The sequence below is a fragment of the Martes martes genome, assembly GCF_963455335.1.
Source record: "Martes martes genome assembly, chromosome: 13".
Lineage (NCBI taxonomy): Eukaryota > Metazoa > Chordata > Mammalia > Carnivora > Mustelidae > Martes > Martes martes.
In genome coordinates, this window is record NC_137901.1 from 46,548,255 (window position 1) to 46,570,219 (window position 21,965).

The 21,965-nt window shown below is 37.5% G+C and overlaps 1 protein-coding gene across 1 annotated transcript in view; it reads left to right on the forward strand.

Moving 5' to 3' along the window:
- Positions 1-21,965, forward strand: part of OSBPL1A (oxysterol binding protein like 1A) — a 226,835-nt gene that overhangs the window by 34,930 nt on the left and 169,940 nt on the right. Inside the window, exons 5-7 of the mRNA XM_080821884.1 lie at positions 12,027-12,138; positions 17,598-17,683; positions 18,838-18,982. Coding sequence (XP_080678010.1) covers positions 12,027-12,138; positions 17,598-17,683; positions 18,838-18,982 — 343 coding nt within the window. The remainder of the gene's footprint in view (positions 1-12,026; positions 12,139-17,597; positions 17,684-18,837; positions 18,983-21,965) is intronic.

Below are 21,965 nucleotides of genomic sequence, written 5' to 3' on the forward strand. Positions count from 1 at the left end.
CAGTGCTTATTTGGGGGCAGTTTCCTTAGATTTTACTACAGGCATATCTCAGAGATACTGGGGGCGTGTTTCCAGGCAACTTCAATAAAGCAAATATCACAAAAAAGTTAAGTCACATGAATTTTTTGGTATCCTAGTGCATATAAAATTTACATTTACACTGTAGTCAATTAAGTGTGCAATAGCATTATATCTAACAAAACAATTTATATACTTTAATTAAAAATACTTTATTGCCAAAAAATGCTAACCGTCACCTGGTCTTTTAGTGAGTCATAATCTTTTTGCTGGTAGAGGTTCTTATGTCCATGTTAATGGTGGTTGCTGAAGGTTGGGATGGCTGTGGCAGTTTCTTAAAATAGAACAGAATGAATTTTCCCACACAGATGAAGTCTTCCTTTCACGAACCATTTCTCTGTAGGATGTGATGCTGTTTGGTTATGTTTTACCCACAGTAGAATTTCTTTCAAAATTAGAGCCAATCCTCTCAAACACTGCCATCATCAACTAAGTTTATGTGCTATTCTAGACCTTTTGTTCTTATTTCAACAATCTTTACAGCATCTTCCCCAGGAGTAGCTTCCATCTCAAGAAACCACTCTCTTTGCTCTTCCATAAGAGGCAACTCTTCATCTCTGAATATTCTACCATGAACTTGCAGCCTTGCACCCACATCTTCATGCTCCACTTCTAATGCTGCTTCTCTTGCTGTTTCCAGCACATCTGCAGTGACTTCCTCCACGGAAGTCTGGAACCCCTCAGAGTCACCCATGAGGGTTGGAATGAACTTCTTCCAAACTTAAATTACTGTTGTTAGTATTTTGGCTGCTTCTTCTGAATCACAGATGTTCTTAAAGGCATCTAGAATGGTGAATCCTTTCCAGGTTTTCAACTTACTCTGCTCAGATCCATCAAAGGAAGCACTGTAGCAGCTATGGCCTTATGAAATGTATTTTTTAAGTCCCGAGACTTGAAAGTTGAAATTATTCCTTGATCCCTGGGCTGAATGAATGTTGTGTTAGCAGGCATGAAAAGAACCTCAATTTCACTGTACATCCTCATCAAACCTCTTGGGCAACCAGGTGCCTTGTCAATGAGCAGTAATATTTTGAAAGGAATCTTTTTTTTTTTTTTTTTTTCTGAGCAGTGGATCTCAACCATGGTTTTAAAATATTTGTCAACCATTTGTAAATAAACGTGGTGTCATCTAGGCTTTGGTGTTCCATTTGTAGAGCACAGGCAAAGCAGATTTAGCATAATTCTTCAGGGCCCTAGGATTGTCAGAATGGTCAATGAACATTGGCTTTCACTTAAAGTCCCCAGCTGCAGTAGCCCCTAACAAGAGAGGCAGCCTGTCCTTTGAAGTTTTGAAGCTGGGCATTGACTTCTCTTTCTAGCTGTGAAAGTCTAGATGGCATCTTCTTCCAAAATAAGACCATTTCATCTAGATTAGAAATCTGTTGTTCAGGGGCGCCTGGGTGGCTCAGTGGATTGGGCCTCTGCCTTCAGCTCAGGTCATGATCTCAGGGTCCTGGGATCGAGCCCCACATTGGGCCCTCTGCTCGGCGGGGAGCCTGTTTCCCCCTCTCTCTCTGCCTGCCCTTGCCTACTTGTGATCTCTCTCTCTGTCAAATAAAAATAAAAAAAAAAAAGAAATCTGTTGTTCAGTGTAACCACCCTCATTAATGATCTTAGCTGGAGTTTCTGGGTCACTTGCAGCTTCTCCATCAGCACGTGCTGCTTCACCTTGCACTGTGATGTCATGGAGGTGGCTTCTTGTCTTAAACCTCACCATTCACCGTCCACCAGCTTCAGACTTCTCTCCTGCAGCTTCCTCACCTCTCTCAGCCTTCCCAGAACTGAAGAGAGTTTGGATTAGGCTTTGGCTTAAGGGAATCAAGGCTTTGTTGTGGTCTTCTATCCAGACCAGTCACTTTCTCCATCCCAGCAATAAGGATTTCACTTTCTTATCATTGTGTTTTCATTGGAGTAACACTTTTAATTTCTTTCAAGAACTTTCCTTGTTCTCACAACTTGGCTGTTTGGACCAAGAGCATAGCCTGTCTCAGCTGTGGACCTGCCTTCCTCGCTAAGTTTAATCATTTCTGACTTTTGATTTGAAGTGAGAGAAGTGTGACTCTTCCTTTCTCTTGAATGAACATTTGGAGGTCGTTGTAGAGTTACTAATTGGCATAAATTCAGTATTGTGTCTCTGGGACTAGGGAGGCCCCTGGAGAGAAAGATGAGGAATGGCTGGTCACTGGAGCAGTCAGAGCACACACAACATTTATTGATAAGTTTGCTGTCTTCTCTGGGCATGGTTCATGGTGCCCCAAAACTGATCACAGATCATTATAGCAAATTAAAAAATAATGAAAATGTTTGAAATAAGGTGAGAATAAGCAAAATGTAACACAAATATAAAGTAAGCTAATGCTGTTTGGAAAAATGGTTCTGATGGACTTGTTAGATGCAGGATTGCCATGAACCTTCAATTTGTGTTTAAAAAAGAAAAAAAGAAAAAGATCTGCAAAGCCCAATAAAATGTGGTATGCCTGAAGTTGGTTGCTATGCCATCTCAGTTCTCTGGGTTCAGGCAAAGTAATCATTTTATAGATTATCTGTTTTTAACTCTTTTTTTTTTTTTTAATTAGAGGGGTGTGATAGCCTTTCCAGCTTTCTAAATCCACATGGAATGTGCAAGTCCCAGTTAATTTATGAAACAGGCTTTTCTTGTGGCAACTTCAGAGACTGTGGGGTACCTAAGTGTTCAGTTACGTTGATTAACTGCTACTTCCATGTAGCAGTTAATGTTTAGCACATCTTAATAATCTTTAGGGGGTGCCTGGGTGGCTCAGATAGTTGAGCATCTGACTCTTGGTTTTGGCTCAGGTCGTGACCTCCTGGTGGTGGGATTGAGCCCCGCTCAGTGTGGCTCAGCATGGAGTCTGCTTGAGATTCTCTCCCTCTCTGCCCCTCCCACTTGTGCTCATGTGCTCATGCTCTCTCTCCAATCTTTTTTAAAAGGCAAAAACAAAAACAAAAAAAAACCTTTAAGACTTTACTTTGTGAATTGCTTCTTTAAAAAAAAAAAAATCTGCATGTGGCTCTGCATTTCTATTCAGTTTTATCTTTTTGGAATTCCAGGTGACCAGTTAAAAGATCTTCATGATTAATTCTCTAATTCTTTTATCTTTTTTTCACCTATGTTCCCTCTTAGGTATCTCTACCTGACCCCCCCCCTCATTTTTTTTGAAAGATCTCTTCAAATCCATCTTCCAGTGTTTCTATTGAATATTTAATTTGCTGTTAATTTTTAGGAGTCCTTTATTTTTCCCTGAATGTTCCTTTTTGAAGCTTTCATTTCTTGCTTAACAAGGAAATATATTTTTCCGAGGATCTTATAGTTCTTAAGGTTTTCTTTGTTTTCGTCTGAAGTTTTTTTTCCCTTCTGTCTTGATCTTTGTCCTTTGTGCCAATCAGATCTCAAATCTTGGGTTGTAATTGGCTATCAATTCATGTCTAAGAATGACATTGCCCAAAAATGGTAGAGGTTCAGCAAGCATGAGTAGGACTTGCTGACTTGTGGGCTTCATTGTAGGGTGAATTTTGTTGAATTTGTGGTGTTTTTGTACCTTTTTCATGATGTTTTTATATAAGTGTATGTATATAGTACTTATTTACCTCTGTGCCTCAGATTTTCCATCTTTAAAAAGAGGTGTTATAAAAAGAGGTGTTATATAATAATAAAATACCTACCATATAGGATCTTTGTGAAAATTTAAATGAGTTAATAAAAGTAAAACTTTTGGAACTGTGGTACATAGTAAATGTTAAATAAATATTGGGTATTATGTCTTTAATTTGTTTAGAAATAATTGTTTTTTAAAACAAATCTAGGGGTACCTGTGTGGCTCAGTGGGTTAAGCCTCTGCCTTCGGCTCAGGTTGTGATCTCAGGGTCCTGGGAACGAGCCCCACATCGGGCTCTCTGCACAGCGGGGAGCCTGCTTCTCCCTCTCTCTCTGCCTGCTTCTCTGCCTACTTGTGATCTCTGTCTGTTGAATAAATAAAGAAAAATATTAAAAAAATCAAATCTAGCCTTAAAATTGCTCTAAGTTTATTATGATCTTAGGAAATCATGCATCATTTTTCAGATGTACTTCTGTTGATATTTTTCAGTAAAAATTTGGATTTTGGATGCACCTGGGTGGCTCAGTTGGGTAAGATGGCTGTCTTTGGCTCAGGTTATGATCCTGGGGCCCTGGGATGGAGCCCCACATCAGGTTCCCTGCTCAGAACCTGCTTCTCCCACTCCCTTTACCTGCTGCTCTGCCTACTTGTGCTATCTCTCTGTCAAATAAATGAATAAAATCTTAAAAAATTTGGATTTTTGGGACTACTTTATTTATTTGCCTAAGTTTGGGAAATTGTGTTTCCACATGTATGAATATTGGATTATTAAAACTTATCCTTCGAAGTCACTAGTTTTTAAAAAGAAAATAGAACTTTTTTTTTTTTTAATTGAGGTAGAATTGGGGCACCTAGCTGACTTAGTTGGTGGAGCATGTGACTCTTAATCTTGGGGTTGTGAGTTTGAGTCCTATGTCGGCTGTAGAGATTACCTAAAATCTTTAAAACAGCGAGGTATAATTGATTTGTAACATTAGTTTAGGTGTACAGCATAAGGGCTCAATATCCATATATATTGCAAAATGATCACAGTAAGTATAGTTAACATCTGTTACCATACAGTTACATTTTTTTCTTTTAAGAACTTACAAGATCTTTTAGCAACTTTCACATATGCAGTATGATATTAACTATAGTCACTATGCTGTACATTATATCTCCATGATTTATTTACTTCATAACTGGAAGTTTGTACCTTCTGATCACCTCCATTCATTTCTCCCATCCCTTACCCCCTGCATCTGGCAACCACCAGTCTTTCTATCTTTGAGTTTGGTTTTTCTTTTTTAGATTCTTATAAGTAAAATCATATAGTATTTGTCTTTCACTGTGACTTGCTTAGCATAATGCCCTTGTGGTCCATCCATGTTGTTGCAAATGGCAATATCCCTCCCTTTTTTATGGCTGACTAATATGCCATTGTATATATATACCACAGTTTCTTTATCCATTCATCCACTGATGGACATTTAGGTTGTTTCCATATCTTGGCTTTTATAAATAATGCTTCAGTGAGCATGGGTGTGCTGATACCTTTTTGGGTTAGTATTTTGTTTTCTACAGATAAATACTTAGAAGTGCAATTGCCTGATCATATGGTAGTTCTATTTTTAATTTTTTGAAGAACGTCCATGCTGTTTTCTATAGCTGTATCCATTCACATTCCCACCAGCAGTATATACAAATGTCCTTTTTTCCCACATCCTCACCAACACTTGTTATTTTGGTAATTGTCATTCTCAGAGGTGTGAGGTGATATCTCATTGTGGTTCTGATTTACATTCACTGATGATTAGTGATGTTAAACATCTTTTTGTTTATGTTGGCCATCTGAATGTCTTCTTTAGGAAAATGTCTATTTAGAGTCTCTGATCATCTTTTTTTTTTTTTTTTTTTAATTTTTAAAAAGATCTCTATTTTAGAGTGCCAGCTCAAGTCAGGGGAGGGGCAGAGGGAGAGAATCTCAAGCAAACTTATGCTGAGCTTGGAACCTGAAGCAGGGCTCAGTCCCACAACCCTGAAATCATAACCTGAGCTGAAACCAAGAGTTGGATGCCCAACTGACTGAGCCACCCAGACACCCCTTCCTGCTCATCTTTTAATTGGATTTTTGTTTTTCTCCTATTGAGTTCTTTGTAGGAGTTCTTTGTGTATTTTGGATTTTTTTTAAAAGAATTTTATTTATTTGAAAGAGTACATGCGTGTATGCAAGCAGGAGTGGGGGGTGGGGTTTGAGGGGGAGGGAGAGAAGCAGACTCCCTGCTGAACAGGGAGCCCAACGTAGAACTCGATCCCAGGATTCTGGGATCATGACCCGAGCCAAAGACAGATGGTTAGCTGACTGAGCCACCCAGGGTCCCCAATATTTTGGATATTAACCCCTTATCAGATACACAGTTTGCAGATATTTTCTTCCTTTAAGTAGGTTGTCTTTTTGTTTTGTTGATAGTTCCTTTTGCTGGGTAGAAGCATTTCAGTTTTGTTTTGTTTTGTTTTTTACTTTTTGTTTTTAATTTTTTGCTTTTGGGGTCAAATCTAAAAAATCGTTACCAGGACACATGTTAGGGAGATTACTGGCTGTGTTTCTTTCTAGGAGTTTTATGGCTTCTGGGTCTAAGGTTCAGGACTTTAATCCATTTAGAGTTAATTTTTGTGCATGGTGTCATATGGTGGTCCAGTCCCATTCTTTTCCATGTGACTGTCGGCTGTCCAGTTTTCCCAGAACCACTTGAAGATACTGTCCTTTAGCCATTGTATGTTCATGGCTCCTTTGTTGTACATTTCCCGTACATGCAATGCATATTTTTGATAGCTATATTTGAAGTTTTTTAACACTTCTCCCTGCTTTCTCTAATACAGTGTATCAACATAGTGGAGGCCCCCTCCCCACTCCCAACCCCCCCAAAAATATTCTGGTATTTTCCTTAGAGTTGTATTAAAATTACAACTCATTGAATTAGTTTTCTTGAACTTCTCCTAAATCCTTAGAGTTCAATGAGCATAATTTATAGAAAGTATTTCTTTTTTCTAACTTTGAAATCTGAAGCCTGCATTAAGAGATTGCTTTACAAGAAATAAAATTTTCATGTAGAATTTGTTAAAAGTAGATGTTTTTTAGAGAGGGAGGGATGGGAGGGGCAGAGGAGAGGAAGAGAGGGAGAGAGAGAGAGAATCCCAAGCAGGCTCCATGCCCAGCACAGAGCCTGATGCAAGACTTGACCTCACAACCCTGAGATCATGACCTGAGCTGAAATCAGGAGTTGGACGCTTAACCAACTGAGCTACCCAGGCTCTTCTGAAGTAGATTCATTTTATAGAGAAAGAAAGCTTTAAAAATCAATGTGAGAATGGCCATAGCATCATTATTCATAATAGCCCAAAGGTGGATGCAACCCAAATGTTCATTCATTCATGAGTGGATAAAATGTGGTACAGTGGGAGTGTCATTCACCGGTACGAAGGAACGAGTACTGATACATGCTGAAACACAAAGGAACTTTGGAAACGTGCTGAGTGAAAGGAGCCAGACACAAAAGTCTGCCACATAATGGGCAATTCTACTCATAGAAATATTCAGAATAGGCAAATCCATAGAGACAGAAGATAGATTAGCAGGTTGCCAGAGGTGTAGGGAAAAGAGGATTGGGGAGAGATTAATGGGTAAGATTTCTTTTTGAGGTGACAAAATATTCTGAAGTTAGTTGTTGATGATCGTACACACCACTGTGACTATACTACCAGCCACAGAACTGTGCACTTTAATTTAAAAGGGTGAAATTTATGGTATGTGAATTATGTCCTAAAGCTATTACTAAAAAATAATTTGAGTATGGACATTTTCCAAGTGTTTCTTCTGTTAGATGAGGTATTAAATAGGTTGAGAAATAACATTCCTTAACTTAAATGTGCTATGAGGTACCAGACTTGAATAACCATAATCATTTTTAAGCAACTTTGAGATTTATTTCATACACTATACAATTTACCCATCTAAAGTATTCAGTGATTCAGGTATGTTGACAGACTTCTGCAACCATCAACATAATCAATTTTGGAACACTGTCATCATCCCAAGAAGAAACCACATACTCAGGTAACTCTGTTACCCCTTCTCCTCACCTCCAGGCAATTACTGATCTGTCTTTGTGGATTTGCCTATTCTGTACATCTCATACAATACATCGTCTTCTGTGACTGGCTTCTTTGACTTTGTGTAATATTTTCAAGGTTCATCCATGACATGGCATATATTAGTCCTTCATTCCTTTTTCTTGACAAATGTACCATTGTGTGGACATTTGGTCCACTCATCAGTTGATGGACATTTGGGTTGTTTCCAATTTTCAAATATTAGGAATAATGCGGCTCTGAACATTTATGTGTAAGATTTTGTTCAGGTCTCATTTCTCTTGGGTATATACCTAGCAGTGGAATTGCTGCATCATACAGCATCTAAGCTTGGTATTTTGCAGAGCAGTCACTGTTTTCCAAAGTGTTTGCATCATTGCCAAAGTGTTTGCCATTCCCAGTGGCAGCATATGAAAGTACCAGTTTCTCTACTTCCTCAACAACACTTGTGATTGTCACCCTTCTTAATTTTAGGCATTATAATAGTTATCAAATATTATCTCATTTGGTTTTGATGTACATTTCTGTAATGCAAATGTTGAGCATCTGTTTATGTGCTTCTTGGCCTTTCTTTGGAGAAATGTGTTTTGAAGTCCTTTACCTGTTTAAAATATATATATTTTTTATTTTGAAGACTTTTATAGAGTAGCTTCAGGTTCACAGAAAAATTGAGAAGATAGAGGTTTCTTACATGTGCCCTGTCCATACACATGCACAGCTTCCCCCATTATCAGCATCTCCCACCAGAATGGTCCATTTGTCACAGCTGAGGAACCTGTATTGACACAACCACGCACACATAGTCCATAGTTCATCTTAGGTTCAATCTTATATGTTCTTTGGGTTGTGACAAATGTCTAACAGTATGCATCTATCATTACAGCATCTTAGAGTATTTTCACTGCCCATCTGTTCTGCCTGTTCATTGTTCTCCCTAACCCAGCCCTGGCAACTACTGATCTTTTTTTACTGTCTATAGTTTCGCCTTTTCCAGAATGTCATATAGGTGGAATCGTATAGTACGTAGCCTTTTCAGATTCTTTGCCTATTTCTTACTGAGATAGTTTGAGGGGTTTTATTGAGTTTTAGGGGTTATTTATATATTCTGGATATACATTTATCAGGTATATGACTTGTAAATATTTTCTCCTGTTCTCTGGATTGCCTTTCACTCTCTTGATACACCCTTTCATGTACAAAGTTTTAAATTTTGATGTAGTCTTTTTTCGATGTATTTCTTTTTTTGACTGTGCTTTTGGTATCCTAGCCGGAAAATCTTTGCAGAATCCAATGTATTGAAGCTTTCCAGCTGTTTTCTTTTGTGATCTTTATTGTTTTAGATCTGACACTTGGGGTTTGGTCCATTTTGCTTTTTTTGTATATGGTATAGGGTACAGATCTGATTTTTTTTTTTAAACATATAGATATTCAGGGGCGCCTGGGTGGCTCAGTGGGTTAAAGCCTCTGCCTTCACCTCAGGTCATGATCTCAGGGTCCTGGGATGGAGCCCCACATCGGGCTCTCTGCTCAGCAGGGAGCCTGCTTCCCCCTCTCTCTCTGCCTGCCTCTCTGCCTACTTGTGATCTCTCTCTCTGTCAAATAAATAAATAAAATCTTAAAAAAAAAGAATCTTAAAAAAATATATAGATATTCAGTTTTCCCCACACCATTTGTTGAAATTTTCCCTTTAGAATGGTCTTGGCACCCTTGTTGAAAATCATTTGACCATATATGTTAGAGTTTATTTCTGGAGACTCTCTTATACTCCGTTGGCCTATATGGCTGTCTTTATGCCGTTACCACAGTTTTTATTACTGTAGCTTTGAGGTAAGTTTTGAAATCAGGTAGTGTGAGATCTCCAACTTATTTTTTTCTCCTAATACTGTTTGGCTTTTCAGGGTCCCTTGAGAGTCCATATGAATTGTAGGATGGATTTTCTATTTCTGGAAAAAGTATCATGGGGATTTGATAGGTATTGCAATGAACCTATAGGTTGTTTTGGGTAGTGCTCACATCTTAAGTCTTACTGTCTATGAGCAATAGATGTCTTCCCACTTAGGCCATTTTTAATTTCTTTCAGCCATGTTTTATTGTTTCAGTGTACAAGTCTTTTGCCTCCATGGTTGAGTTTATTGCTAAACATTTTATTTCTCTTGATGCCATTGTAAATGGAATTGTTTTTCTTAGTTTTGTTTTCTGATTGTTCATTTTATCTTTGCCTTTTAAAAAATTGAGCTTTTTATTGAGTTGTAAAAGTTCTTTATTCTGGATACAAGTCCCTTATACATGATTTATAAATATTTTCTACCATTCTGTGTGTTGTTTTACTTCACTAGGATGAAAACACTTCTCCCAAAAATGCTACCCTAAAGATAAGAGCAAATGCTAAGGTTTTATTAGAATTCACTTTATTAAAATATTAGACTTAACCATTTTTCTGTTTTTAAATGTGGTAATATATTTTATAGAATAACATTCAGCTGTGAATTGTATTATATAGACTATTATATAGATACTATATAACACCCTGGAAGATATGTGATGTTATTAGGTGGAAGGAGGTTTAACATAACCAACTGTCATATGAATAAAATTATGTTTAAGGAAAGCCTCAGGGGTGCCTGGGTGGCTCATTCTTAATTAAGCATTGGACTCTTGGTTTTGGCTCAGACGGTGATCTCCTGGGTTGTTAGAGTGAGCCCTGCAGTGGGCTCCACACTGGGCAGGGAGTCTGCCTGAAGGTTCTCTCCCTCTGCCCTGCCCCCCACTTGCACTTTCTCTTTCCCTCTCTAAAATGAATACATAAGTCTTAAAAAGTCTCAAACTTATGCATAGGAAAGTAATTAGAAAGAAATACATGAAAATGTTTATAGTGGTCATATCATTATATGACTAGGACAATGAGCATTTTGTTTTCTACTTTATTTTTTAAATTGTATTTAGGCGTTCCTTAGTACAAAAATTTTTTTGGAAAACATAGGAAACTTTTTTACCTAATGTAGGTATGGAACTCAAGGGAAAACGTAACATGTAATGACACAGGATATCCCTTTCTGTGTATCCGTGCATCTTCAGCCGGACAGAACAGCACTGTGTTTCATCTTGCCCTTGTGTAGAATGAAAGCAGATGTGTCACCCCCATCCCGTCCCTGGGTGCTATACGTTCCAGTAACATTAAACATCACATCTCCAATAATCTCCTGCAAATCTGTGTTCTGCATTTCTACCGCCCTGTTAAGTTGTATAAATGACCTGCATGCCAGTGATACTGGACTTACCAATTAGCTTGAGATTTCTAAAAGCATTTAACTGCTTAGAGTAAATATGAATGATACAGTTTCTTTGTTGTTGAATATCTACTTGATCGTTTGCTTCATTACAAACCATTCTTTAGGTGGTATATCCTATCAGTCTATATCACATCAGAAGATGATGTTCTATATCTTAAATCAGATTTTTAAAAAAATCTAGGTCTGTTGGGGAAATTATTCTTTTTCCAACAGGCATCATAGGAATAACATTAAATGAATATATTATCTCCTGTTAATTTTAATCATTATAATTTATACCTTTAGTATAACCACATGAATCGATTTGGTAAAACAGATGATTTACTTAAAAAATCAGTTATAGAAGTTGTTTGTGTTAGCTATGGGTTGGCAATTATTTAAGCAATCATCAGTTATTACAGTTAGTTGAATTGTAGTACAGTCAACCCTTGAACAACACGGGTGAGGGTCACTGAGCCCCACACAGTTGAAAATTTACATGGAACTTTGGCTCCCCCAAACTTAACTACTACTAGTCTACTGTTTACTGATACCATAAATAGTTAACACGCATTTTGTATATTACATGTATTATATACTCTATCTTTACAACAAAGAAAGCTAGAGAGAAGACAGTGCTACTAAGAAAATCATAGGAGAAAATACATTTACGGTAGTGTTTTTATTTAGAAAATGTGCATATAAATGGAGCTGCACTGTTCAAACCTGTGTTGTGCAAGGGTGGGCTATACTGAGCTTACTGTAGTTGGTTACCGTATTCACCTACTGTACATATAAATGATGTGCTTTAGATCACACATTCCTATGGTACTTGTTTCTATTATAGAAGCCTGATAGCAATTAGTAATTTGGAAAAGAGTTATAATACAATAAAGTCCTAGTTTAATAATAGCTAAAAACAGTTTCTCTTTTTTAGGAGTTGGTAATGCTGCTTTTAGAATATAATGCAGATGCTACTGTTGTTAATGGGAGTGGACAGACAGCAAAAGAAGTCGCTTATGACAAAGAAATCAGAAACATGCTTGAAGGTAAATATTACTGATCTTAACATAAACAACATTTACTTTAATGATAGGCAAGGTCCAGAAATAGTTTCTGGGATGCCAAAACAGACTACCTTGAGCTTATACCCTAAAGATAATGTGGAGTCCTTGATTAGACACAAAAGTATTTTGAGCTTCCTCACAGCTTTAAAACTTAAACAGATTTTTAAAACTTGCCATAATGTTGTATGATCAAAGCTTCAACAAAATTAAAAGTAGAAAATGCGAGACATGAGCAGTATGGCTGGTGGGCTGCAGAAGCATCATAATGGACTGCAGGACAGAGAAGCTGTGAGAGATACAGCTATTGGGAGCCGTTTGATGCTGGGGAAGACCATTCTGGCTGGCTCCGTTATCTTGACGCCTGCATTGACGTGCAGCAGCCCATAGTAATTTCTTGATGGATCAGCGTCACTTTTAGGAACTTCAAATATTAAATTGTGTTAAAGAAAATATGAGTCTGCAGTAACTCAGAGCAGTTTCTCTAAGATAGAATTAAACAAGCATATTTTGATGCTTACACTGGGAAACTCTCATAGGTTAGGCTATCCTCTGAATGGCCACAGCTCTGCTGTAATTTATTTTGGTAGTATTTCTGTGCTAGAGAAGAGAAGATCTCTTACTTTCTACTTTATAATAGAAAAGACATAGCCTGTGTTTCTTTGCTTTGCAATTCAGAGAAAGGCAAGATAATTTTGTATCTAAAGGGCATTTATTTCTTAATTATTAATATTTTTAACTATGTAAAAACCAGTATCTTTTTACTTCTTTCCAGTTGTACTTGAAAACTAAAATATTCTCTTGTTTTCCCGTTAAAATGATGTCTGCTTGTCAGACATCCTTAGGTCACTGTCTTAACTCACTCTTGGCTTTAAAATAAACCCCTTTTGGGGTGCCTGGGTGGCTCAGTGGGTTAAGCCTCTGCCTTCGGCTCAGGTCATGATCCCAGAGTCCTGGGATTAAGCCCCGCATCGGGCTCTCTGCTCGGTGGGGAGCCTGCTTCCCTTCCTCTCTCTCTACCTGCCTCTGCCTACTTGTGATCTCTGTCTGTCAAATAAATAAATAAAATCTTTAAAAAAAAATAAAACCCTTTCATTTAAAATGAATAAGCATATCAACATAAAACATCTTCTGTGAGGCTCTATATTATGTGATTTTTGGGAGATTGCACATATTGGATGTGATGCCTGTGTCCTTTACTATATTGTGATCTAAGTCGGGCGATGAGGACCTGTTCCTGACCATGTCCTGTCATTTTATTATTTTTTAAAGTAATCTCTGTGCTCAACATGGGGCTCAAACTCACGACCCTGAGAAGAATTGCATGCTCTGCTGACTGAGCCAGCCAGGTGCCCTTGTCCTATTGTTTTAATTGTAACAAGATGACAACCTGAAACTGAGGTTCTCCTGACAGAGTGGAATGTTAATTTAGCCTGACAAGTTGACATATAGTGAGGCTGATCATAAAGACATGTTCTATTGACTCCCCAAAACCCAAATCCACGAAGGACAAGGGTTTAGTTGACTTACAGACATTATGATTTGTCAGCTAATAAGGTGCTAGCCTGGGAAATGGAAGTAGAAACTTGATTGATTCTACTCTGATGAGATCACGTTGGCTAGATATAATTTGTGCATAGTACCTTAAGTGGGTCAGAGTTCAGGGAGTGCATCCAGCAGCCCTCTAAGACTATAGGTAGAGCAGAAACCACAAGGTGGGGTAATGCATTAGAAACAGGAAATGTCATAACAAAATCACACTCCAGTATCTGAAGAACTGTTACATTGTAATCCTGTCTGTGGCAGAACAGAGCTAGGTTGGCCCATTTGATGTAGTGCCAGGAGTTGATCTTTAGGTCCTGTGTATTGTAATAATAGCTTGGGTTGGGTTGCATTTCAAGGTGTAGTGAGTTTGTGTGATTGGAGTTACTTGGACAAGGGTAGATGACTACTTGTCAGGCACTAGAGAGGAATACCTTTTCTATATACCATTTGTCTTTCATTTTATTTTGAGAAATTTCTAACCTATAGGAGAGTTTCAAGCATAGTACCATGAGCACTTACAAGTCCTTCACTTAAACTCACCAATCATTAACATTTTGCCACATTTGGCTTATCCTTTTATATATTATTTAATGTTATTTATTTACTTTTAATTTTTTGCAGAACTATTTGGGAATAATTTACAGACAATAACACCTTAGCTCTAAGTATTTCAGTAGGTATCTCTTAAGAACATAATCACAATATAGTGATCAATTTCAGAAAATTTAACATTTTTTTAAATTTGACATTTTTATAGTAGTATAGTTTATATGCAGGTTTTTGTCAATTGCCCAAATAATGTCCTTTGTAGAAGTTTTCCCCCAATCCAGAATCCAATCCAGAATCTCTCATTGTGTTGTCACATTACTTTAGTCTCCTTTATCTGGAATAATTCCTTAGCCTGTGCCCTTATAATCTTGACCTTTTTAAAAAAAATTTATATATTTACATATTTGACAGAGATCACAAGTAGGCAGGGAGGCAGGCAGAGAGAGAGGGGGAAGCAGGCTCCCCACCGAGCAGAGAACCCATTGCGGGGCTCAATCCCAGGACTCTGGGATCATGACCTGAGCTGAAGGCAGAGGCTTTAACCCACTGAGCCACCCAGGCGCCCCAGTCTTGACCTTTTTGAAGAGGAAGGCAATTGTAGAATTATTTGTAGAATGTCTTTTTTTTTCTTTTCATATAATTAGATTCAGGATATGCATTTTTGCCAGGAATGTTGGGGTGGTATCCTTTACCAATGCATCACATTAGGAGGATATGTGATATCATTTTGTTCTGTTACTGGTAATGTTATCTCTGATAACTCAGATAACATTGTCCATGGTAAAGGTACTTCCTCCCTTTTGTAAGTAGTAATCTGTGGTTAGAAAAATGTAAATTTCCTGTTTACCAATAATCTTTTAATTTTTTTTAACTAAATCTTTTTTTTTTTTAAGATTTTATTTTTTTATTTGGCAGACAGAGATCACAGTTAGGCAGAGAGGCAGGCAGAGAGAGAGGAAGGGAAGCAGGCTCCCTGCTGAGCAGAGAGCCTGGTGTGGGGCTCAATCCCAGGACCCTGGGATCATGACCTAAGCCAAAGGCAGAGGCTTTAACCCACTGAGCCACCCAGGCGCCCCACCAAATCTCTTAATCAGTGATTTTTAGCATTAATAATTCTTGCCTTGAACCATTTATTACTATGGAGATTGCAAAATGGTGATTTTCTTTTGTCAGTGAAGTATATTTGCCAGGTTCTTTCTGCATTTCAAATGTATTACTATATCACTTACCCTGTGCATCTGTATATAAGTGTGTTGTTAGGATGGAGTTACACTTCATGATCTCTGCATCCTTATTAACTCTGGATGCAGATTCAAAAGAAAAACAGTTTATTGTCATATTAAAATTACAATTTATAGGACAACACTTTGAGTGGAATATTTCCTTTAAAAACACATAGGTATAAAATAAATGTATAAAAGTATATATTACTAATGTACAGCTCATTGTTTTCACACACAGAACACATCAATGTAAATAGCACATGAAGAAACAGAATGTTACCTGGACTCTAGAAGCCTCATTTCCCCAACTGGAATTTTTCCTTTTCATTGGCTGGATCAATAATCTTTCAGTGTCCTTAATGAGCACAGGACAAGAACATATGCAAAGTTTCCAACTCCAAATCCCCATTTTCCTTAAGTTATGGACCTAGGCAATGTAGAAAGAAATTTTAGGGTTCCTTTCACCTCCTTTCCCTAAAGTCTAGAACCAACATGATTAAGCACTTATTTGATTGTTCAGCAAATATTTATTGGCCAAATATGCATTGAGCCAGACATGGGCATAAATGCCTAGGATACACAGAAGAGTAAGAACAGTACCTGACTGCAGGAGTCACTGAGGGGGTAAACGACAGCTCTTGAGTAGTGCATGAAATAGTAGAGGCATGTACAGCAGGGATAAGGATGTGGCTGTTCTCAGAGCTCACAGTCCAATAGTCAGAGCACCAGTAAGAGGAAACATTGAAGAGTGTAAATCCCAGCAAAAGCAGAAGCCATTGAGAGGCTATGCAGAGGCTTGGGTGCCTTCCTCTGAGATGGGGAGGGAGTCTGGGTGTGGAAGTAAATACGTGAGAATAGAAGATAATGGTACGGTAAGAATATTAGTCATTTCTTTAAACTAGTTCCAGCTATTGCTGTATTCAAGATAGTATTCATAGTGTTTCCCCAGTCTCTTGGCTCCCCAACCTCCTTTTTTGTCCATGACCTGACTTCGGCCAGGAAGACCTGAGAGACCTTTTGAATGGGATTTTGTGCACATGTTTGAAATGAGATTCCTGAGCCTTTCTACGAAATTGCTTCTTTTTTATAAGCCAGAACAGAATTAAAATCTAGCAAAAAGAGGCCTTATTGCATATTCCAGTCTCTGAAATCAGATTGCCTATTGCTCTCTTTCCCTGCAAGTGTGATTTAAGAAGCAGGCTTAAGAGTAGTAATAAGCACATGGTCTCTGGAACCAGCCTGCACAAGTTCAAATCCCAGCTCCTCTATTTCCAGCTGTGTGACCTTGTTAATTCCTTAACTACTTAGTGCCTCAGTTTCTTCATCTATACAATCAGGATAATAGTAACACCTACTTCATAGCATAGTTATGAGGATTTAGTGAATTAATATATTTTTCCAAGTTTGTTTTTGAAGTATAGTTAACCTACAATGTTATATTAGTTTCAGGTGTACAACATAGCGATTTGACAGTTTCATGTTACATAGTGCTCACCATGATAAGTATCTGTCACCATGTAAAGTTATTACAATAATGACTCCATTCTGTATGCTATATTTTTTCATCTCTGTGACTTATTTTATAACTGGAAGTTATTTTTAAAGTGCTTTGAATAGCACTCGGCATATAGTAAATTCTATAAAATTTGTTAAAATCTTGTATTAAAAAAATCTTATGTGGAAGTATATAAGTATATATAAATCTACCTATTTATATGGTTTGTACGTCTTCCTACCAGTGCTATTTCTTATTGTTACTTTTCACAGATTCTAAGGTTCTGGAAGGTATGAATGCTACTCCCAATTTATCTACCTTTCCAAGGCAGATATGTAATAGTATTTCAGCATGCAAAAGTAAGTCATAATTATTTGTGATGGGTATTGTAGTAAGATACTTAAAGACCTTTGAATTGAAAACACAAGTTCATCTGAACCTGAAAGAAGTTGAACTCTGTTATCTGAAATGTAAGGCAATGAGAATAACAATAAAGTCTTTAACTATATTTGAATTATAATTCAAAACATTGTGACTTTTCCCCCACGAGATCACTTTACTCATACATCTTTGTAATGATTTGCTATGGGAATCTAACTAGAAGTAGAGTAACATGTACTTTCCTTTTGCAGCTGTAGAAAGGACTCAACAAAGAAAGCTTGAAGAAGAACTTCTGGCAGCAGCAAGAGAAGGCAGAACAGCAGAACTCATAGCGCTGGTAAAACAGCAATAACAACGTGTATTCTTTACCCTTCAGGAAAATTTTAACTTAATGTTAACTTCATAATTTAGTCAAATTATGGCACCAAACTACTGGAGATTATAATAATAGTACAAAAATCCTTAAGAATCTAAAAACACTTGGCATAATTATCATTTAAGCAGGATATATTGTAATGATTATATTTTTCTCTGAATTTACTTACATCCCCACCCCCTACTGAAAACCTGATGGATTAAGAAACTGACTTTTCAAGGCAAATACTTAATGTCGGGATAATTGTTTTTCCAGAGTAAGCCAATTCAAAATTGAAAGAATATCATAAGATCTAATAAAAGAACAAGTTTCTCTAATTTTGATAAGCAATAATTTCTGAAAGGTATGCTACACTTTTAGAAAGTAACATACAAAGAAGGGACAATATTTGTGAATATTTATATCATGTTAGAACAGACTGAAAACTTTACCCATTTTTTTCCCTTTTGGAGACCTACTTTCCAGTTTCCAGTTCCCACATAGTCTCATTAAACGTGAAACCAAATTTGTTCTAAATTCAAGACTGAAGCATTTCCATTTGCTTTAAAGTTATTTCAGCTCATTTGAAAAGGCCTCTTTGGTTTCCAAGTGAAGTGCTTCAAACATTTTTTTTTAAGCTTTCTGAAATGAAGACTATATAAAGAGTTTTTAAAGCAGTCAGTTAGGAACAACAAATTCCATAGAACTTTTAACATTTACACATTTAACATTGATGATTTTAACTCTTCTGAATGGCTGCCTATGGGAGACTGGTTTGTATTTTTGCTGTCCCCAGTGTGAATCACAAGACTGGTAGAAGGGAGCAAATCTTAGTGAAATCTTAATGTCCAGGCGTGGGTGGGGTGGTATTGGTGTAGTGCATGGTGTCTGTGGTCATGGGAATGTGGGGACTGAGATTTCCTGGCACCTTGAGGACAAACATGGGGCGTGATACGGATTTGCTGGTTCAGTGAGCAAGCAGCCCCCGATCGTCTAGCTTCCTAGAGCTCTGGTGTTCATCAGCTTCTATACTTTGAGGGTCCCCCTGAACATGCAGTTACACCTTAATGTGTTTTTATGGGAGAAAGTCCATCTTTGATAATGTAATTCTGTGTTGCATTTTTTTCATTCGTTAGCTCAACAGGCCCAATCCTCCTGATGTTAATTGTTCGGATCAGTTAGGAAATACACCCTTGCATTGTGCAGCTTACCGAGCTCATAAGCAGTGTGCCTTAAAGCTTCTGAAAAGTGGAGCAGACCCAAATCTGAAGAACAAAAATGGTAAGCATGTCAGTAAAAGCCATTGTTGGTCATTTGGAAGCTATAAAAATAAGTCAGTGCCATATAAAATTGCTTTGTTTTAATATCCAGCCTTTGTTAAACTATGTGGCCCCTACTTAATTTTGAACTCAAGGCATTCACACAAACGAAAGAAATGAACTTACTAATTTCCTTCCTAGTTTAAGAGTTAACTGTTTAATAATACGTATTCCATAGGAGGCAGTAATGATTAAAATAGATTCCCCCCCTCTCGAGGGAAAGAGAATATAGTTGATTCTCATTATTTAAGATTGTTATGTTCTGCCAAATTGTTGTGAACAGAGAATTAATACTGAGCCATTGCTCATGGTCGGAGGGTACGGAGTTAGGTTCTTGAAAGCCTCTGGTCACAACATTTTTATACTGATTAATACGTAACTTTATTTTGTGTGTATTTCTGTTTTAAAACAGCTTATTTAATATATGTTGTTAATTCAGGAACATAGAGCTTATGCCAACAGCACTATCACTCATGCCTGAGCAGAGCTTGTCTAATACCATGTCTAACACATATTCTCTTCTAATACATAATACATAGAGCTCGTCTAATACATATTCTCCATGCAGCACATCATAGCTGTCTTGCTTTTAGGAACATTAGCTAACAATTCAGTGCCATGTTTGGTGGCCAGTTTCAACAGTGAAACCACCAACAAAAAGCACAAATATTGAAAACATGGCAATACTAGGTAGACTGTGATAGGGACATTTGTTTACTGCATGAGAGCTGAAACAAGGCAGAATGCCACCTTGTTCTACCTCAGCTGGGGACATGAGGACACTCAAATTTTTCACCACTCGGGACTTGCCTGTGAATGACAAGGAAATTGCATGAGTATTGATTTTGGGATTACAAATTTTAGCAATAGATGCATCTGCAAGTATGGAATGTACAGGTAATGAGTTTCAATTCTACATGCATGACAGTATCAGCGATGAGATCATATAACCACAAGAGAAGCGACACAATGTATCTTGGGTATTCATTGCATTAGGGGCATTCACTTCTAAGGATGCTTCCTTCTGCCTACCACCAAACCTGGATTAGGACTTGACTTGGCAATGGTCCACCAGGACCCTCTATTCACCTCCATCATTGCCAAAATTCTACTCCATGGTAATTATTGACTTACATAGCCACATCCCATGAGACTGGATTCCTAAAGGCAGAGCTAATACCTTACTGTCTGGTTTACCTGGGATCTAGAGTAATGTATAGCACACGACACCTTCTACATGTTGCATGTTTGTTGAAGGCTTAAGTAATTAGAAATGGCTTCACGAAGGAGTAGGTATTTAATATAGACTGAAGTCCTTGTAGGATTTTTTTTTTTTAACCCACTGAGCCACCCAGGCACCTAGGATTTTTTTTTTTTTTTTTAAAGCCTTCTCTAAATACCTGTATCTCTAACAGAAGACCCCACTCATATTTTTTTCTTTTTAAACATAAACAGAATATCATTAAATTTTGGCAAGGGTATTCTAAACAGAGAGAAGATTATGACAAAGGCATGAAGGTAAAAATTCACATTTAGGTGGCATCTCATTTTGGTACATCGACCCATGTAAAGGGGAGCAGTACTAGGTCATCTTACAAATGCAGATTAGGTTTGCATAGTGGAGAGCCTTAAGATGCCAGATCATTTTACCCCTTAATTTGGAAGTTCAGGGGACCAGGATAAAGAAATAGGTGAGCAGTGGAGAGATGAGTTACTTTGAAAAGATTAATGTGGTTATTTACTAATGTGTAGTATCGAGGATTGGTTGTGACAGAATCAAGACTATAGGGAGGGGTCAGTAGGACCTTTGAAGTGGTCTTAGGTGAGAGGTAATTAGGGCCTGGACTTCTATTGACCTCAATGGGAGTAAAAAGGAATAAGACAATTAATGACAGAATTTTCTGCTTTCCTCTCTTCCTTTGTCCTTTTTGCTATAGACTGGCACTAACCAACAGATACATAATGAGAGCCACATATATAATTTTAAGTTTTCTAGTAGGCACATTTAAAAAGTAAAAAGCCAATGAAATTAATTTTAATGAACTATTTTATTTAAAACAGCATATCCAAAACCCATTTCAACATGTAATCGGTGAAAAATAGTGAGATTTTACATCTCCTTTTTGATACTGAGTCTTTGAAATCTGGTGTATATTTTGCACCTAACAGCACATCTCAGTTTGAATTAGCCACGTTTCATTAGCTCCATGTGATTAGTGTCCACTCTATTGAACATAAACAGTTCTAGACATACCCAACAGAGTCCCTGGTTGACTGTGCTGTCCCTACCCTGTGCATGCTCTTCTCCCTGCCATGCTCATCTGTGTTAAACCCTAGTCTTATTTTAAGAATTAGCTCAAATTGTCTTCCCCAGATAGGCTTTCCCTGTATCTCTAGGATAGATCTAGGTTCTCCCTGGAATCAAAGAAGAGAAACCAGGAGATAGAGAAGGGGAAACACTCAGGAGATGTGAGGGAAATATCCGTTCCATGGAAGCCAAAGGAAGCGCTAAAATGTGGAGTAAAGGGGTAGGGTGTACTTGTTGTCATGTGCAACTTAGACTGAAAAAGAGAAACATTTAGACAAGGCTGTGGAATTCAGTGACTGAGTGCCCAGAAGTCCTTTCTGAAAGAGTAGTATCAGTGGGTAGTTGAGCAACAGCTAGATTAAGGGTTAAAGATTGACTAGGCAATGAGGAAGCTAAGGTAGCACTGCTCACCCACTTCTTTGCAATATTTAAGAACAGAAGGAATGGTTTCATGGCCAAGAGGAAGATTTTTTAGGCAGAGATTTAAGCATGTTTTTAAAGTTAAGGAAGATTAACAATAGAAAAAGAGCTTGATGATTTAATTGTGACAGTTAGAAAATGTAACTTTAAAAAATGCAATGCTTTGGTAACAGCAAAAAGAGAAACATGTTCCAATTGAAGGACATAAAAGACCTAA